At 31.1% G+C, this 19,148-nt stretch overlaps 2 protein-coding genes across 5 annotated transcripts; one reads left to right on the forward strand and one right to left on the reverse strand.

Annotated features, from left to right (window-relative positions):
- The first annotated feature begins 3,530 nt into the window (after nucleotides 1–3,530).
- LOC114306189 (uncharacterized) lies at nucleotides 3,531–8,315 on the forward strand. The gene is made up of 8 exons (XM_028251380.2): nucleotides 3,531–3,910; nucleotides 5,742–6,153; nucleotides 6,526–6,602; nucleotides 6,698–6,734; nucleotides 7,026–7,227; nucleotides 7,309–7,555; nucleotides 7,634–7,753; nucleotides 7,871–8,315. Exons 2-8 carry the CDS (start codon nucleotides 5,805–5,807, stop codon nucleotides 8,036–8,038), a joined length of 1,200 nt encoding a protein of 399 aa, XP_028107181.1. The 5' UTR covers nucleotides 3,531–3,910; nucleotides 5,742–5,804; the 3' UTR covers nucleotides 8,039–8,315.
- A 3,860-nt stretch (nucleotides 8,316–12,175) lies between these two features.
- On the reverse strand, nucleotides 12,176–16,951 carry LOC114306190 (uncharacterized). 4 transcript variants are annotated; one of them, XM_082886554.1, is made up of 4 exons: nucleotides 16,778–16,951; nucleotides 14,551–15,597; nucleotides 12,885–13,742; nucleotides 12,176–12,469 (listed from the first exon to the last, which is right to left on the reverse strand). In XM_082886554.1, exons 2-4 carry the CDS (start codon nucleotides 15,532–15,534, stop codon nucleotides 12,431–12,433), a joined length of 1,881 nt encoding a protein of 626 aa, XP_082742680.1. In that variant the 5' UTR covers nucleotides 15,535–15,597; nucleotides 16,778–16,951; the 3' UTR covers nucleotides 12,176–12,430. The 4 variants fall into 4 exon arrangements, with proteins under 4 accessions (XP_082742680.1, XP_082742684.1, XP_082742681.1 ...); XM_082886558.1 differs by having other exon boundaries at nucleotides 14,551–15,593; nucleotides 16,778–16,947; XM_082886555.1 differs by lacking the exon at nucleotides 16,778–16,951 and adding an exon at nucleotides 16,552–16,745.
- Between the last annotated feature and the right edge of the window lie 2,197 nt (nucleotides 16,952–19,148).

Genomic DNA, 19,148 nt, shown 5'->3' on the forward strand with positions numbered 1-19,148 from the left:
GTTTGGCATATAGGGTTTGGGCTAAAATAGTGATAAAAAAACAAAATAGATTAAAAAGTCAATAAAACAAAATGTCACATTCAAATCATAATTTTTTTTTTTTTCCACAAAAGTCAAAATAATCAAAAAAACTTATTCTAAACGAGACTTTTTAATCACAAGTTAAAATAGCAAAAAAGTCAAAAAATTAACCTACATCTCAAATGAAGGCTCAATAAGCCTTGAAAAGTAAAGCACTGTTTGGATAGGAAGAAAAAAGAAGTCTCTTACTTTTTATTTTATTTGTTTGTTTATTTTTGAATACATTGAAAGCCGCAACCTAGGAAGAGGGAGTGTTGGTTATAGCAAAACTTATCTTTAACATTTTAGTAAGGTGCAAAAGTTACGAGTAAGCTATAGCCCCCGTTGGTTGACAGGTCTATTGCTTTGCTTCTACACATAGTAGTACAAACATGAGCACACGACCTAATGCTGATATAATGCAGATACATTAACACAATAAATTTTAAAACATATAAGACACAATGTGCTTGAGTCATGTTGGAAATTATATTTTTAAACAAAATCATTATAAGTTATTATATGAATAACTTATTTAGAGGTAATGAGAAAAAATTATATAAAACACTAATTAAAACATATATTCTATAACTTAGAACATCATTTAAGTAATAATTGTATTCTAAATATTGTAAAATAATTGTAGAACATTAAAATACGCATGATGAATTCTATTGCATATCCTTTGCTAAATTCATCAATAAAGCTTCTTTTTATTGTTCAAAAAAAAAAAAAAAAAACTTGTAAATGCTTCAAAATATATTTAAAATATACAAGTTGCATTATGAAGTACGCAGAACATTGTTATTATGAAGAGATTTATTACACATGTCATGTTTAGAGAGTTCAAAAAGTGTAGTCAAAGTGTTTGCGAAGTTTTGCTAAAGTGTCTAATATTATAAATTAAAATTTTTAATTAAGACACGGTTAAAGAAGTGTCGGACACACTTTTATAAGTATCCATAGAGTATCATTTTTGACATAACATGTCCGACACAAAATGCCTCCTCGATAAGCATGTCCATGCTTCTTAGTCTAATACTACTCTCTCTCTCTCTCTAAATTTGTATTCTACTCAAATGCATGCATGTATCACAAGTAAATCTTTCATGCAGATCTCATCACCTATATCAAATGCAGTAAATGAGATCTTTTATGTTTCATATGTTAATTTTCCATTCTGTCAGCGGCTGATCAGAATACATGTATTTTTTTTTTTTTTATCAGCAAAAAAAATTTCATTTAACAGCATGAAATTAAAAGTACAGGAAGATGAGATGTATCGAGAGAGATTCGGAAGTATAAAAATACCCCTACTACTGCTACTCGCATCCATACAACCAACCCCTAAACCTCTCAAATTTTTAAATAAAAAAGTTAAGAAGAACTTAACTAGATAATTAAAAAAACATGAATCCCCACATAATAACCCACAAAGACACTCAAAATAAACTAAAAAACTAAACAAAGACACTCAAAATAAACTAAAAAACTAAACAAGACCCACGGCAAAGAATATATTTTATTACTATGAGCTAAAACAACAGTGACATAATTTCAATATTACTAGTGTTGTTATCATTATTACATAATTTAATGGTGATGAAAATTTTCATTGATATCAGCTTTGTAGAAGAATAAAAAAACACTTTTTGTGCCATTTTAACGTAGTCATTTGGAACTCAGTTCTCCTTCCATCAAATTCAGAAGCCTTAATGCTGTGTTTGGTTGGGGAATTTGGAGAGGGATTTGGAAAGGAAAATGGAAAAGGTATGTGAAATGTGAATAAATTATGCTTATATTTCACATAGTTTCACACACCTTTTCCCTTTCCCTTTCCAAATCTCTCTCCAAATCCTCCAACCAAACACACCATAAATAAATGAATGAATTAGGGCTTTTAAAAGACAAGACTTTTGCTTAACCAACTGGGTCTACCCTAATTGGTCACCATGTCTTTCCTAGAACTTAGTCCCTAGGAGGTTATGGGTTCAATTCTTGTTAGGGGAATTGAATTAAACAAGTGCAAGCATTTAGGTGTTTTGTCAAGAGTGGAGAGATTTTCTCTCGTATGTGCTAATCTAACAATTAATAACTAACATTTGCCAATATAAAAAAAAAAAAAAAACACTTTTGCTTAAGCTTAGCTCAAGCGTTAATTAAGATTATTTCATCGTGTCTTTTTTTTTTTTATAATCAACAAAGGAAAATTATTTCATTGTGATTTAGGTGTCACATGATATAAATAATAAAATTATTCTTCTCTCTAACAATCTAAACTTTTAAATGAGTTAGTATTTAATAATTCAGTACTTTTAAAACCCACAATGCCGAAAACCTCATACATTGGATCCGCCTTTATATTCTAAGATAGGCATTGTCCAAATATTAGGTTCCTAATTCAAATCATGTTAGTCTCATTTTAAGGCTAACAGTCAAAATTCAACTTGGATGATAGAGATGTTTTCATATACATAAAAAAAATAAAAAAGAAGAAAAAACCCCTTTGATGATAGGATTTAACCTTAAAATTTTACTCTTGCTTTTTGGTGTGTGTGTGTTTCGGCACAAGTATTAAAGTTAAAGTCAAACTTTCAATCACGTCATACCCACATCAATACAGTGTAATTTCTCAAATGAATGTGCACATACGAAAACAATATCATTCCTCTTATTATCAATAAAAATAAAAAAAATAAAAAAAAATCATGCAAAAAAGATTAATATTGCCGCTTGTCATGCATAGGTCCCATCTAAATTGACTAATTTTTGCATATCGCCATTCGCAGCCCTATGTCATTAGGACAATTTTTATTCGTATGAGACCAATAAAACTACAATAAGTCTAACAATACAGAAATCCAATATGGAATCAGACACGGATGGACAATTTTTAAAAAAAAAAAAAAAAAATGAGTTCTGCCAAAAAATCTTATAAAATCTTATTTATTTATATATTTTGTATCTGATTCTGTATTTGATTTTTATATTTCTATTGCTAAATCAAAGTTATAGGAACACATCAATCATAAACTATGACTTAGAGAATAAGAATAAAAACATGGGGACAGAAAATGAGGGATATGATATAAGGCAAAAGTCATAGTTTAGGTAGGAAGAAATTGATATATGGCTTCTTCTGAATAAATGAAATGATCCCATCTTTTCTACTGAAGTTTTGATATTAACTAATCTAAAAAATAGAATTTTATCATGATATAACAATGAGAGGAGTCCCTAACAGAGGTCAAACAATTAAGATAATCACATGTGTGTGTGTGTGTGAGAGAGAGAGAGAGAGAGAGAGGGATTTTATGTGGGACAACTGTCAAAGAAAGGATTGAATGGAGAAAAAAATGGCCTTTTGAGAAGTCACGTGACATTGAACAGCTAAAGGGACCAATCTCATCTGTATCCATAATGCAAGTATTATTGCTTTATAATAAAACACAAGTGGAGTACTGTCCAACCCTAGTTGTTTTTTATTTTTATTATTATTTAAAAAAAGGGCAAAAAAAAAGAAAAAGAAAAACACAGAGAGATAAACTCATGAAAGTCTTTGGAATATCTGAAACTGTGATGACTAATGGCATGAGACTTTAATTCCACAGTTGAATGAAACAAGAACCTCCAAACGCTCAGAGAAAACAACACCAGCTTGCATACTCTCTCTCTCTCTCTCCATCTGATCATATGCTCATGGATAGACTAATCCCTTTATTTTAGAGTTCTTACTTTTTTATGTGTACCCGGGGATCGATCATCATGGCGATACGTTTGAATCTGAAGCACGCAGTCAGTAGATGAAAATCTTGGAAAAGAGAAGATTGAAGCACTTATTCCATCAATGGTTTGTATTTAGAGAATATCAGTATTACTATTGTTCGTATTTTCTTTGCTCATGCAAAAGTTAAATAATTGAATACATAATCCTTCCAATCTGAAGCACAAATATAGGCCTCTATCTCTCTCCCTCTCTCTAGTTTTGTCATGATTTCTATATTCTTGAGGGTAATTAGATGTGTTTTGTTTGGCAGTTCTGCAAACAAGCCTTTGTATGCAATTATATTTGATTTGTTCTTTATATCTTTCATATACCAATATTAGCTATGACCTAATATGAACATCAAAGATTTTCTTGTTCACCATTGTAATTATAAAGATGCTGCCTTCTTCAAATAAGGATGCATTTTCAAGATCAAATCATTCAAAACAAAGAAGCATATGATTATCAATAAATAACTTGTTTCATTTTCACAAACATTAATTCTATTATGTGCCTAATTATCTAAAGCTGCATATGATTTTTTCCCTATTTCCCTATTTTCTAAGTCAGGAAGCTGCAGATGATTTTTTTTCCCTTTATTAAAATTGTTACTCTTAAAAATTTCTTATTAAAAAGACAATAAGGTTTAAAGTCTGATGAATTTATTTTGATACTCCAAATACAAATTTTATTACCTTGAAATAAATAACTATTTATTTGATTATCTTGATAGTATTGCCCAATACAAATTGACATAATTAAAACTCTTTCTAATTTTATTATTCTACAAGGTAATCACCAGTAAATAGTTCTTTAACTATTATTTGCCATGCATATTCTATTTCAAGGGTTCCTCATAGCCTTGAATTCTTCGGGATGCCCATCAAATTTCAAGAAACTATAAAGTAAATGAGCCAGATACAGAAAATTGGAAACACATGTTAGTCTAACATATATGTTCACCCAATTGTTCCCGTTCTAATTCATAATCCTTCTTTCACCAACTTTTCTTACCTAGAATGTTTGGATCATGAACTTGTTATGATCCAAAGTTTTTCCCTTCCATGTTTTTTATACTGTCATTCATATTATATTGACCTTGACGCAAAAGCAAAATTCAAAACTCAAAACTTTTTTCTATATTGACCATATGGAGTTCTTAAATTCAAAAGGACTTCCATTTATATAGGTGGATGCTGCAGTAAAGGTGAAAGAATAAACAGCAAATATCCTTAATAGATTTTTGTGCATCACCTAAAGTTCCACAGCCAATAGATCAAAGACACCATGTGCAGTTTAACTGTCATAAAATATTCCAATTTTTGTAGAGTACTAATTGGTGGATGGTTACTTAATTTGAGGGAGGATGCATTGCCATAGATTTAATTACAATCTTATACGAAGAGGCGTGGTACAATTTGATCGTTCTTTACTTAATTGATTTAGATTATGAACATAATATAATTACACTGTTTTTGTTTTTTAATTATCCGAATGTTATATTATTTAAAGATGGTGATGTATTTTATAGTTATCTTTTGTGTTCTCCCATGTATTAATCAAGAGTTGATAGAACAAACCCAAAGCTTGATTATCTCACATTCAATATAGAAAAAGCAGTACAATTGAAGAAAAAAAAAATACTTACACCAAATAAAATAAAATGAGATGAGCAATTCTATTCCAAAATAGCATAATATGTATTTAATTTCGTTATTATTTGCTTTGTAGTTTAGACTTCACTTACTAATAGCATCTACTGTTCTTGTAAAATTTAAGCAGAAATTAGATAACTGGAAGAGATGTTTTTGCAAGTGTCTTTGTTTTGCCGATCAAAAAAAATAGCATCTACTTTTCAATTCTCAAATGTTAATAATTTTCTTTCATTCATCTTCGATACCACTTCTATTTGCAGAAGTGCAACTTCAAAATAAACTTGAGGATGTGAATTGACATAGCTAGAAGAACAATTTTAGCCATGAGTGAAGGAATGGAGATTCAAGACGATAAAATGAGTGACATAATTGAGGAACAAGTTAAAAATACATCATCATCATCAGTGTCTTTGCAAAAGTTTTCATCCTTTGATTTGAATGAAGAAGCCAATAGCGAAGAGGAAGATTGTGCCGATGAGATGGATGACTTGATTAATCTTGAGGATGACAAAAAAGGGAATTCAACCAATGATAGCACCTCAGGAGGAGAAGGAAGTGAAAGGAAGAATACAGTTCGGCAATATGTACGATCAAAGATGCCTAGGCTCCGATGGACTCCTGATCTCCATCTCTCTTTTGTGCACGCTGTTGAAAGGCTTGGTGGACAAGAGAGTAAGTCTAGTACATTTCACTACGATACATTTTGCACCTTCCTCATCTTTAATGATATATCTTAATTTGATACCATTAATAAAGATTCCTTTTTTGTTGATAAAAAATAATAATAATAAATATATATAAAAAATAAAAAATAAAAAAGAGAGAAAGAGCCTAGTTGTTGAAAATTTAAATGTATCTCACCACATAAAATTCATTGTACATCTATTTAAAAGGGTATATATAATTTTGTTAATTTTGTTTAAGGAGATGAAAAAATTGTTCTTGATTAATCTTAGTCACAAAACAAACAAAAAAACCTTTCCTTTCCATTGGTAATGTAAATGAATTATTAATTTATTTATTTATTTTGGCTTTGTTATGTAGAAGCGACTCCCAAATTAGTTCTTCAGTTGATGAATGTGAGGGGACTAACCATTTCCCATGTAAAAAGTCACTTGCAGGTAGTTACAATGTTTTTAAATATTATTAGATCTAATTTTGTGGCATATGTCTTCCTAATTTCTTCTTTTTTCTATCACTCATTTGTCCATATCAGATGTATCGAAGCAAGAAGCTTGATGATTCTGGACAAGGTAAAATTATTGAACTTTGTAGTAAAAGGGAAATTTTGAATATTTGTTGTATTTTTCACATATTATTGACCAAAGAAAGCGGTATCATTCACTTTAAGCTCAACATATTTTATTGATTTTAAAAATTATGGTGTGTGTCAAGTGCCAACTTAGTTGGGATACTTCTATCGACTCTTGTACTTTTTTCTTAACTTTTATTATCTAGTTGTACTTTCAATTCAGAGTTTTTCTTCTTTTTTGATTAAAAAAGTCACAATTTCATTTCACTATTTTTTCCCTCCTTTTTGACAGTGTTAAGTCAAAATAAATCAATACAAGGACGAGATCACATTAATAGATTTTTCTACCAAAGAACTAGTCCTCTTCAACATTTCAAAATGGAAAATGGTGCAATTGTACTAGGGCGGAATCCCCCTGAAGGTAATGGTGTTCAAAGTCTTCTGCAGCATCCCCTTCACCGACATCCATTGGATTTCCAAGCTACTTACTCAAGGTAATTAAACCCACCCTATTCGTAAGAAACCCTAGAAATATTTTTTGTATCACTGAGTCTCTCATGTACACATATGTATAGGCACCAACAATGGATTTCTAATCAGTATGCTGTGACTAAGCCGAGTTATCCAATTAGCAAAGATGATGGACAAGGCAGCAATTTATTCAATACAATGTTCTTGCGAAATCAAGACCAGTTATCATCAACACCAAACCAAATCCATGCCACGGATGTAGGTGTGCGAAATGGCCCAATTAAACCTAGCCAATTTCATGAAGAAAAGAAGTGGCCACCGCGTAAAATTGTTCCTAGCAACAATTCTTGGGTGAGTACTAGTTCTCAACACTCCAATTGCCAAATTCCTACCATGCCGAGGACTATACAAACAACCTACTTTGTGCAGCCATCCAGATGGAATTGTATAAATAGCACAAGGATTTGGCAACTTCCGTCTAATTTACAAGATCATAAGAGCGTTTCCAATACTTTTGAGCACGAGTTTAGCTCATCATTTTGGCTTAAGGTAATCTATTGCAATCACCTTTTTCATATATTTAATCCAGTATGTAGTAGTTTTATTCTAAACGTATTGTATTTTTTCTTAAGTTTGTAGTATGTTAATTTTTTGATATTGAATCAGGAGAAAAAGTCGAAGCACAAGGAATGGTTGCCTGATTTGCAATTGGCCTTGAGCCAAAGTGCTGAAAACAAAGAGGAGAAGACTTGTGGAAAGAGCGTGCCAGAGATTAACACCATGCTTTCTCTTTCTTTATTCCCTTACTCATCGAGGCAAACAAACACAACCTAGAAACAAATAGAAACTTCATAAGTCCATACTTATTAATAGAAGAAGACTAGATAGATACAGGATGAGTACTTAAGATCTGACCATGTTCTATATATAGATATAGAGTATAGGAGTGAGATCTTCAAAGTACTTACCTTAAATGTCACAACAATGGTCTCGTGCTTTTTTTTATTCATGTAATGTAATGTTCTGGAACGAGTTACAGCATTTGGGTAGAACAAACATCAAATTAAAAGAAAAAAACAAAAAACAAAAAACAAAAAAAAGTTGTTTATAAGATTTTATGTGATGATTTCATGATTTTATGGAATAAATATGATCACTCAATTAAAACCTGAAGTATCATATACACTTGGTGCTGCAAATGAATGGAAAACTAAGCAGTGCAGTGAATGAATCGAGCTCATCCTTAATTAAGATTCAATTTGGACTCAAGCTCTGCTTGAAAACATATAGAAGGAACTCAAATAATCTGCTGAGGAGCAATTCATAAACATTTCAACTCGTTTACAGCTTTATTATGCTAATGTTGAGCACAGTTCAATTGTTATCTAGGTTAGCATAGATTCAAGGTTCAATACCACATATGAGTACATGTGTTTTTGAGAGAGAGAGAGAGAGAGATGGCATTGTATTAGAATAGATGTGGCATTTTCATTGAATTAGCCTTTCTTTCCTTCAAAATTCTTGTAAAAAATTTAGAAATATTTCCTTTAGTTACATTTCAGAGGTTGTCATGAAAGGACCAGCTAAGGTAAAAAAATAAAATAAAAATAAAAATAAAAACTGAAAATTCCATTTTATTTCCATTTTCCAAATACAAAATGGAACCAGCGTTCAAAAAAAAAAAAGCCAATGGAACCTTATACATGCATATATATTATCATGAACCATTCACTGTATCATACGTTTTATATTCAAGATTAAAAACAGAATATTTTCTTCAAACCAACCCCACATACACATTAATTTTGAGTTGTGACTGACAAAGACCACTATCTTATTAATTGGCATGAGCTAACAGAAGGTTGAAATGTCTTTGTAACCATTAATCAAAGTAGGTTTGATGATCCACATCAAGCCTCTCAAAAGTAGCTTATCTCCATGGATGGAGAGAGAGAGAGAGAGAGAGAGAGAGAGAGAGAGGTATCATTGATGTAGTGGAAACGTAGAGTTTGTTGATTCAAAGACGAATACTGAAAAGTAAAATTTATCTTTAGATTTATTGACTTATAAAGAATACCAAAAATTAAAGTTCTAATTCGAAGTGAATATTCAAAGTTGGAAAAAGAGTAAAAACTCGAAATTGTATTAATTCTCTACAACTAAAATATGCAGATTGGAAATGAGCAAAATAAAAATACAACAGAAATTATCGAAAATAAATATGTTGAAATAAACTAAAGAAACTATTTATTTAGGCAGCTATGGTAATGGCAGATTTGATGGAATCGAATTCTAACTTATACATTAAGGTTTCGTTTGGAAAGTTAAAGGTTGGGCTTTTTTAGTTAAAATAGTTATAAAAAAATAAAATAGATTTTTTAGCTAAAAAAAAAATATCACATTTAATCCATAATCATTACATTCTTTCTTTTACAAAAAAGTCAAAAAAATCAAAAACTCTTCCCAAACGAGATTTTTTATCCCCAGACTAAAATAGTTAAAAAAAAATCAAAAGTCAACCCACTTCCCACACAAACCCTAAGACAACAAAATTTTGAAATTAACGACCTAAACAATAAAATTTGTCCAAAATCCACCGAGGTCCATACCAAAGCAATGGACCTTAATCAGAATAACATTTTTCATCAACCCCACCTAATTTCACCTAATTCCAAGTCCAAGCTGTTTGATTCCAACTAGTATTTTTTGTCTTATTTGGCCACCTGCCTATCCATTTGATCAAGGAATTTTATAGGGAAAATTTAGCCAAAACTTCTCAGTGGACTCTTCTTTGATGAAAATGATATCTTAATTTATTTTGTTTCATAAACTCTTAAAGAGAAAACACATAATTCAATAAGGATAAAATAAAATATCTTTTTTTTTTTCTTGGACAATATTGCTAGAGTAACATGTTACTGTTACTGTTTACATCAATTTCAACGGTAATAAATTTTTTTTTTTTAAGAATTTCATAATCAACATAGATCTTATTTGATAGATGTTGATGAGAGAATTTTTAAAATACTAATTTTATTAAAAACCGACATTTACATCAAAAGTTATATTATTTTAAAGTTTAATATTTTGATAATAATGGTATGTGTTTGACTTTTGAAAAAAAAATTGTATTTATCTTTAATGCATTAAACTTTTATTATGATCGGGTTTTGATCAAATTTCTCATTTTATAGCCACACACAGCATCACTTTTTGCTTGAATGTTGGCTTAATTCACTATTGTTTTTCAATGTGTTTATTTGTAATTTTAATTCCTACATTATAAGAAAAATCTCGAGTTATGATTCAAATTGAATACTAGAAGAATCAAAGTAACATGAGTAAAAAATAGATTATTAAAATGAGATCAAATACATACGTTGAAGACCAATGATGTAAGCCCTTGAGTTTTTTTTACCTCTCCCTCAATTTTCATAATCTTTACTCTGCCTTTCTTTGTTTTATCTCATTAGGTTAAAAAATTTGTTTACCTTCAAAAGCATAAAATACTTTCCACGCAAATCAATTTATTTTTTAATAATTTTGAAAAACATTTTTTATTGACTTTTAAGTATTTAATTTTTTATTGTATATCATACAAAACAACTACAAATAAAAAAATATATATATATATATATATATATTTTTTCAACCAAAACAAATGGAGCTAAAGAGTGGAGCCTTATTTCATGGGGACAAATGTGCAGCGATTTGATAATGCAAGGGGCAAAGTGATGCTTTGTCACCTGTTGCGGGTGTTTCATATTTTATCCAATTTGTGCATATGATCCAATGGTTGAAAGCATTTTTATCATGACGGTTTTCATTAGATTATGTTTGGATGATGAATTTTGAGTAGAATTTTGTGGAAGAAAAATAATGACTAAAAAATTATGAGACAAACAGAGTCGTATACTCTCTCCAACTGGCACATAACTAGAAGTAAACTCAAGTCTGGTAGCTGAATGGCACAAACCTCTTTATAAACCATTGAATGAAACAGTTGAAGAGTTTTATGAGACATTTTGATGTGAATACCAAACTTGAGAGACACACAATTGCTTAAAACTAACAATATTATTGCATATTTTAATCTGTTGACATAAAGACTCCTACCAGTACAGGAACTGCTTCAATAAAAATAGAGATAAAAAGCTGCTTATCTGTTACTTATCTCAAATTCTATAGTAAGCAACAGTTTAGCACAACCACAACGACCATTCATAAATACCAACCACAAAAATATTAAATGATCCATCCACAAAAATAGTAAAATTATTCAAAGTCTATTGGATCAACAAACAAAAAACATATAGATATCAAACAACATAGACTATCCCATGTCAACAAAATGACAACATAGACTATCCGACGTCAACAAAATGACAATCAATAAGAACATGCTTCCATTCCCAGAATGTCCCTATTTCTTAAAACAGAGAAATTCACAAGTGTCTAGTTGACATCAATCATGACCTGTTAAAAATATGCCATTACCTGGTGTTGGTCATCATCAAGTGAGGGTCTGGGAGGGGTAAGACTGGCAATAAACTTAACCGGTGTCATTAGTTTCGCACGAAATGGCTGCTCTCAGACTCAAAACTTGCATGTAATGCTCGGCAGCCTGAGCATTTACGGTAGATTCTTATGAATCCTCACTAGTAATGTAATTTTATAGCTGAAGCTTAAAGGTTTAAGAATTCAGATATACAGATAAAAGCATGAGGGAAGATAAGCTGGTCCGGTACCTTGATCAAGCACAAAAACAGGAAATTTGTATCGGTTAATCAAAAAATTGCCCAACTTGCTTCTTAGGCTGCTACTTGACAGTATGCTATAAAGCTAGGACATATTAGTAACCAAGAATTGGCATTTTCATTCATTTTGTGTGTGTGTGTGTGTGTGTGTGTGTGTGTGTGTGTGAGAGAGAGAGAGAGAGAGAGAGAGAGAGAGAGACTATAATAAAACCACTGAAGAAAAAGAAGACACAGAAATCAGACTATTAATGATGTTACAAAGAAAACAAAATTTGCTCAATGCAACTATAATCTTGGTCCTTTTCCCGCATAAGAGAAGAGTTAGAACTTCAGATTCACATAACTTTACCACACCAAATTCCACAAAACTTTAAGAAATTGAAGGCAATGGAAAAATTGATTCAACTAAAACAGAAAATTTTCCGATGCAAGCGGATTTAACAACCTCACGGAGGGTCTCTCCACTTTTTTAAGTTTTGAAGTGCTGAGAAACATGAGGAACTAGTTCCTGTCAAAAAAAAAAAAAAGTTTTAGTTAGGTTTCCAAAGTAGCAAATCTTCAACCTAGGCAGCACATACACTCACATGCTAACACAAAAAATTTCAAAAAATGTAGGACGCGTGAGAGACACGTGCAAAATAAAAGATAAAATCATTATTATATGTCATATATATAAATATTGAAGTAAAGATAATAATTTTGAATATATATAAATTTCCATATTTTTTTTATGCTTTATCATTGGATTCCAAGTTAGTTTATTTAAACTTGTAATGTGTTTCACGTGTGTCTAAATGTTGGGAAATGTCCAACAAGTGTCATGTTGTGTCGACCACAACATGTTGTCTTCTTAAAAGTATTTGTGCTCTTCACCTTCAACAATGTGAAAAAACTAAAAAGACAATGGAAGACGATGAGATTACCTCTGAATAACGCACATGATCATGATGCACATTCGAAGTTTTCACAATGGTCTCCCACTTGGTACCCGTGTTGGAAGCTTTGCCATGTTGCTTTTTAGGATGCCGCAAGGAAATAGAAGGAAGGGTACGCCAGAGCCAAGATTCGGACGGTGACTTTGGTAAAGGAGGGGGCAGCGGAGACAGCATAGAACCGACACTTGGATTAACTTCATTGTCTGCGTTTAGACTATGTTCATTGTTGGAAAAAAGGCTTTTGGATTGCTGAGATCGAACTTGATCGTGTCTTGAACCCTCCATTCTGTCCTCTTGGCTTCTGACATCCAATACTTGAGCAGAACAAGGTGTATCAATGTCAACCGACCCTGAAGCTGTAGTTTCTTCGATCGTGCTGCTATCTACAGAAGTACTAAAATTGCCATGCCTGCCCTTGATACTCTCCGCTCCAGAAGAAATCGATTCAGAAACTGGAAGTTCAACAATATTTACAGAATCTATATACAACGTTTTCTCAACTGTAGGGGTTGTTGAGCCTGAAACCCGCTTATATCTTTGATGGCATGATACATCCTGAAAGTTGCTATAACCTTTCATAGCCTTAACATTCTCAAAATTATTAGTTACACCAACAAACCTCGGTTCTTCGCAAAAGGGTGACTTGGATGCTTCATTTTGGTAGGGAGATATGACGGCCTTGCTGAAACTGCTGTAGGGAGACGAACGGCGCATCATATGCAAGTTGCCAGAGTAACTTAACCGTTTGGATTCACCAATCGGCTTACTTTTGACCTTATGCAGCTCATGGGAATGTGACCGCGGTCCAGAATCTAATTTTTGCTTGTAACTAGCACCCCAATAATGCTGTGAAGTTATAAAAATGTAAGTAACAGATGGAAACTATACCACCTACAAAAGAAAAGAAGAAAAGGTCTAGACTCTATAGTCGCCATTGTGGTTAGAATCGGACAATTCACAACACGATTCATATGGTTCAATACAAATTTACAACAAAAAGATTTGAATCATGCTGTTAAATCGGAAATTAAGTAATTCACGTGATTCACATGGTTCACAAGGCCTCGTTTGGGAAGTGGCTATTTGGCTTTTTGGCTATTTTAGTGGCTATTTTAGTTTTTGTGCTTGGGAAGATGAGATGATTTTTTAGTTGAGTTATTGTATTGAAAAGTGTGTTGAAATGATGTTTAAATTTAAAATGACAGATTTATCCCTAACTTTTTATTTTTAAAATTGATATAAACATTTTGCCCTTGATGTTACTGTCCCGGCAGCAGCCTTTTTTTTTTTTTTTTTTTTTTTTTTTTTGAAAATCAGAAAAAAAGATGCTACAGTGAGCTTTTGGGCTATTTTCAAAAATAAGGCTACAATAGCCTCTTCTTCCGGTTCCCAAACAACGCCTTTATTAGATTCACTACCACTTCTTGTGATTCAATTCTGTATTTGTTTATGTTCACATAATATTGGATGAAATGGCATCCATTTTGCCTCTCTATCAATCAAAAAATAAAAAAGAGATCATTTAGTTATATTGTTATATGTAATTTCATATATAAAATTATATATTATAGTTATATAAAATAAAATAAATCTTACAGTTCAAAATTTACTATATTAGCAAAACAATTCACAATTTGATTCACGATGATAGTACCTTATCGGGTTGGGTTAGAGGTCCACTATACGCAGCTCTGGCCAGTCTGTTGACTTCTTTAGCAGAAGATGTTGTCGGAACCTGGGTTGTCCTCACTTTCATCCCTTTCATCCCCGGCACTGGATTCAACAGGCACAAAGAATTCTTTAAGCAGAAACGAGAAAATAAACCACGAAATTTGACAGTTTTTTTCCCAAAATCAACTTCTTCATCTTCACTTTCTACGTCCTCTATAGATCGACCATAATGTGGTACAATGGCAGATTCAAGACAAGGCGTTCTTTCCCTAGTGACCTCCTTTCTAACTGGTTTAGGCCGTTCAGGAGTCATCTGTTGCTTCTTTGGAACATACTGAGGTGTATCCAAAACCATAGCCTTTGCAGCGGGTAAGAACCGATTCATCATCAAATCCCGAGTTTGCAAATCAGCAGAAAAAGTACCACACGGTTTCATATCCGAACTACCGTAGCCACTCAAATCACTCACACTGCAATTCATGGAAAATGTTTGAGTCGGTGACAGCGTGTCGGGTGCATCGGAAAATTCATCATCTTCGCTTTCCGAACCAGATTCCCGTTCCTCATTCACTCCTTTATTCAATCTCTCCCACAAATTCGATTCGATTTGGGGCTTTTGCACAATGTGATCTTCGTATACATCTTCTAAGAACTGTTTTGAGACAACATCCAATGTCCTTCCCGGAGGAAGTCTCGGAGTATTTGAGGGCTCCACCGGAGATTGAGCCCCAGATTCGTTTCCACATTTGGCTCTTCCAGGAATCTGCTCCCAGATAAAAGGAACCGCAGCTGGTTTAGTCACCTCGCCTAATTCCCAGTCTGACTTGTATACCGGAAGAGACTGCTGTCTGTGGGGAAGTGATTTTTCGGTTTTCTTCTTGTTTGATCCATCTAAAGAAGCCAATCTCGATGAAAATCGCCTCACGGATAGCAATGGTGCATCCAAATCCAATTGCTTTTTCTCCATGTAAGTCTTATACCGGCTAAGAAGTGTTCTCACTCCCCTCTTTGATTCAAAGTTGAAAACTGGCTGACAGATCAAGAGATAGAGAGTGCAAAAACTTAATCCATTGAAGTAATTTTCCCCAAAATATATGTAAAACAAAGATTAAAAATTTTGTTTATCAAACTAATGCATGTTCTTAGTCATACTCAAACTATAAGCTAAGCTACTCATGGATATGCAAGAATAAAGGATATGTGCACATTTTATTCAAAATGGAAAACAACTAATTAAGAACAAATATTCTGATTTCGGAGTGGCAAACAAATAATTAAGAACAATTATTTTGATTTCAGAGGCTTCAGAAGAAAGTGCATGTGATTTGAGGAGAAACAGGGGAAAGAAAACTACACAGAATTTTATTAAATCCTCTGTTTTTCCAAGCAAGCTTTTAATAATAATAAAAACATATTAAAAATGAGAGAAGATAAGTACTTAATTTTTTCTTGTTTTCCCAGTTCTAGAAAAATAAATGATCTAATATTCAACAAAAATAATTTAATTTTTTCTGCAGCATTAACCCTCCAACCAAACAAAGCAAGCACCATCTAACCCTTTAAAAAAATAATAATAATAAAGCAGCATTTAATATCAATTAAACCAAGTTCTGCAAGTGAACAAAAAAAAGTAAAATTAAATTAACCATTCTACTCTTAACAAAATTGAGAATACCAAAGACCAAAATATCTTAAATGATTGCAACTGTAGTTTTTAATTCTTGAAATGTACAATTTTACGTTAATTAGATTTAAAATGGGATTTACCAAGAAGTGAACCTCAAAATCAAGAACATCAAACCTTGAAGAACAACTTAAACCCTCAATTTCTCCACTGAAATGAAGATAGTAAAATTAAATTAACCTTCCTACTTTAACAAAATTGAGAATACCAAGACCAAAATATCTTAAATGATTGCAACTGTCCTTTTTAATTCTTGAAATGTACGATTTTACACTAAATTAGATTTGAAATGGGATTTACCAAGAAGTGAACCTCAATATCAAGAACATCAAATCTTGAAGAACAACTTAAACCATCAATTTCTCCACTGAAATGAAGATGAAAATCAAAACCACCACAAACCCATCTTTTGTTACCACAAGAACAGTGATACCCAACACAAGAACTTCAACATTGTTGCAGAATCAAAATCAAACACAGAGATCAAGAAAAATAAAAACTAAAAGAACAATGAGAAATCGCATACCTGGGAAGACTGTCGGTTCTCTGTGTGTGTGTGTGTGGCCGAGAATGATGGCGAGAGTTGAGGAAATGACGAAAAAGAAGGAAAAAGTGTCAGAGTGTTTAGAGTGAGAATTGAAGAGAGAGAGAGAGAGAGAGATGAACCCTTGATTACGCTGGTGCTTTTTGTGGACTTTTTTGTCTGGGTTTAAAGTAAAGCCCCCCCGTTGTTATGTATACATGTACTATGCCCTGTTTAGTGAGTTTATTTTTACTTTATTTTAGTTTTTAATTTAATTTAAATTATTTAGATGGGTTTAATTTAATTTGATAATTTAATTTATAAATTTTTATAAGTTAAAAGTTAATTTATTCTTTAAGTAAGAAAGAAAAAACTTAATTTATAAGTCAAAAATTAATTTATATTCACAATAATAAATTATAAATTATTAAGTTATAAATTATAATTAATTTCCAATAACTCCATTAAACGGGCCTATGTACAAAGAAAAAGAGGGTGTGTGTAGAGAGGAAAGAGGATTAGGGTGGTCATGGACAAACCGTTGAGAGAGATAGGGAAGTTGAAAGTCCAACGGTTATTAATTCGCGGGCAAATTAAGCCAGGGAGGACCACATCATGGACCGCCCATCAATATAATTGACACACATCATGGGCCGCTCATGGCTTTCGTTATTTGATTTTTTAGTTATTTTAAATTAGGTAAAATAATTATATTTAAGAAGTTTGTTAACTTTTTTTTTAATTAATTTAAAAACTGTGAGAAAAAAAATAAAATAATTATAAGTTAAATGTGATATTTTATCTTATTAAATATTTTAATCTATTTTGCGTTTTAGTAGATTATTTTAACTCAACTCTCTTCCTAAACACTCTATAGTGAATAATGTTAGGGTAAAAATTTTGGTATTTAGATATAATGTTAGGATATTAAGGTGGAGTTTTTTTTAAATATTCTAAAAATAATAATTTAGAGAATTAATTCACTTTTCAAATTATTTGAGAAACTAACCCGCTTTTTAAAATCGCATTTTGAAAATGTAATTTCATAATAACATGAACTTTACTAAGATATGGCCTCGTTTGGGAAGTGACTATTTTAGTAGGTTATTTTAGTTTTTGGCTATTTTAGTAGGCTAAAATTTTTGTGTTTGGGAAGATGATTGGATTTTTTTGTGGTTGGATGTGATGTTTGTGAGAGAAAAAGTGAAATGATTATGGGTTTGATGTGATATTTTGTCTTATTAGCTATTTTAGCCTATTTTGTCTTTTTGTGATTTTTAGCCTAAACTAGGCTATTTTTTTTTCTTCCCAAACATACAATTTCAAATTGAAATTATATATAGAAAATGTAATTTTTAATTTAAAATTACATTTTTAAAATCCGATTTCAAAAAATATGTTAGTTTTCTAAATAGTTTAAAAAGTTGATCAATTCTTTAAATTGTTTTTTTTTAGAATATTAAAAAAAAAAACTCTATTAAGAAGGGGGTCTGATTATTTTTTTTAGTCTTTTTTCTTTCTTTGGTTTTTTTAGTATTTGTGCAATTTAAAAAAAAAAATTGATGTATTTGGTAATTACTAGAAAAATTACTTTATCAGTCTTTTCAAGTTTTTTTTTCTTTCATTTTTTGTGAGAATTTACTACATTGTTTTGTAATATTGTAGAGCTCTTGTAAGAACACAATAAAATTTCTAAAATAATTGTGATAAAGTCATTAAAAACATACTTATTTACTTTCATTTAAAAAAAAAATTAACTAAAAAATTGCTTATTTTAGTTCAAATTTTACCTATACATTAGAGTTTGTCACTAACTTTTTTAATAAATTTTTGACATTTTTAATAGTTTTAAATCTAAAAAAAGCAGTTGCTTTTGAGAAGTGATAAAAAAAAATTAATTAATTTTTAATGAATGAAAAAGTTGAGTAGTTTTTAATTTTTTTAAATTGGTGACAAATATTTTTTTAATTTATTTAGCTAATCCAAAACGGGTTAGGGTTGGATCTAACTCTCGTACTATATTATATTAATTATGAATGAAATGATATACAAATTTTGCACACAAATTTAATTATTATAATATTAAAAAATATATAATTGATATAACTTATTACACTCGTAATTTTTTCAAACAATGTGATCATATGCTCCTATATTGGGTGAGACTGATGGACAAATTTTATTATATAATTTCTAGCCTATAGGAATTTTGGATACAAGTGATCGTAGAAAAACATCAAATCGAGTGCAAAATGGGATTTTAAAATCTTGTATTAAAAAAAAACAATATATATATATATATACAAGCCCCGACGTGGTTTTAAAAATGCAAGTTTTCAATAAATTTTATGGTTTTAAATTTGAAATTTTGAAT

Source organism: Camellia sinensis, chromosome 9 (assembly GCF_055761805.1).
Source record: "Camellia sinensis isolate YWXY chromosome 9, ASM5576180v1, whole genome shotgun sequence".
Classification (NCBI taxonomy): domain Eukaryota; kingdom Viridiplantae; phylum Streptophyta; class Magnoliopsida; order Ericales; family Theaceae; genus Camellia; species Camellia sinensis.

Bases quoted from the DNA above. Each gene is read 5' to 3' on its own strand.
- LOC114306190 (XM_082886554.1), bottom strand. From the start codon at position 15,534: ATGGAGAAAAAGCAATTGGATTTGGATGCACCATTGCTATCCGTGAGG. The intron at 13,743-14,550 runs GTACTATCATCG...ATAACTTCACAG, and splicing joins CTCTAACCCAACCCGATAAG to CATTATTGGGGTGCTAGTTA. The intron at 12,470-12,884 runs GTAATCTCATCG...TTTTTTTGACAG, and splicing joins ATCATGTGCGTTATTCAGAG to GAACTAGTTCCTCATGTTTC.
- LOC114306189 (XM_028251380.2), top strand. From the start codon at position 5,805: ATGAGTGAAGGAATGGAGATTCAAGACGATAAAATGAGTGACATAATT. The intron at 6,603-6,697 runs GTAGTTACAATG...TGTCCATATCAG, and splicing joins ATGTAAAAAGTCACTTGCAG to ATGTATCGAAGCAAGAAGCT. The intron at 7,754-7,870 runs GTAATCTATTGC...ATATTGAATCAG, and splicing joins GCTCATCATTTTGGCTTAAG to GAGAAAAAGTCGAAGCACAA.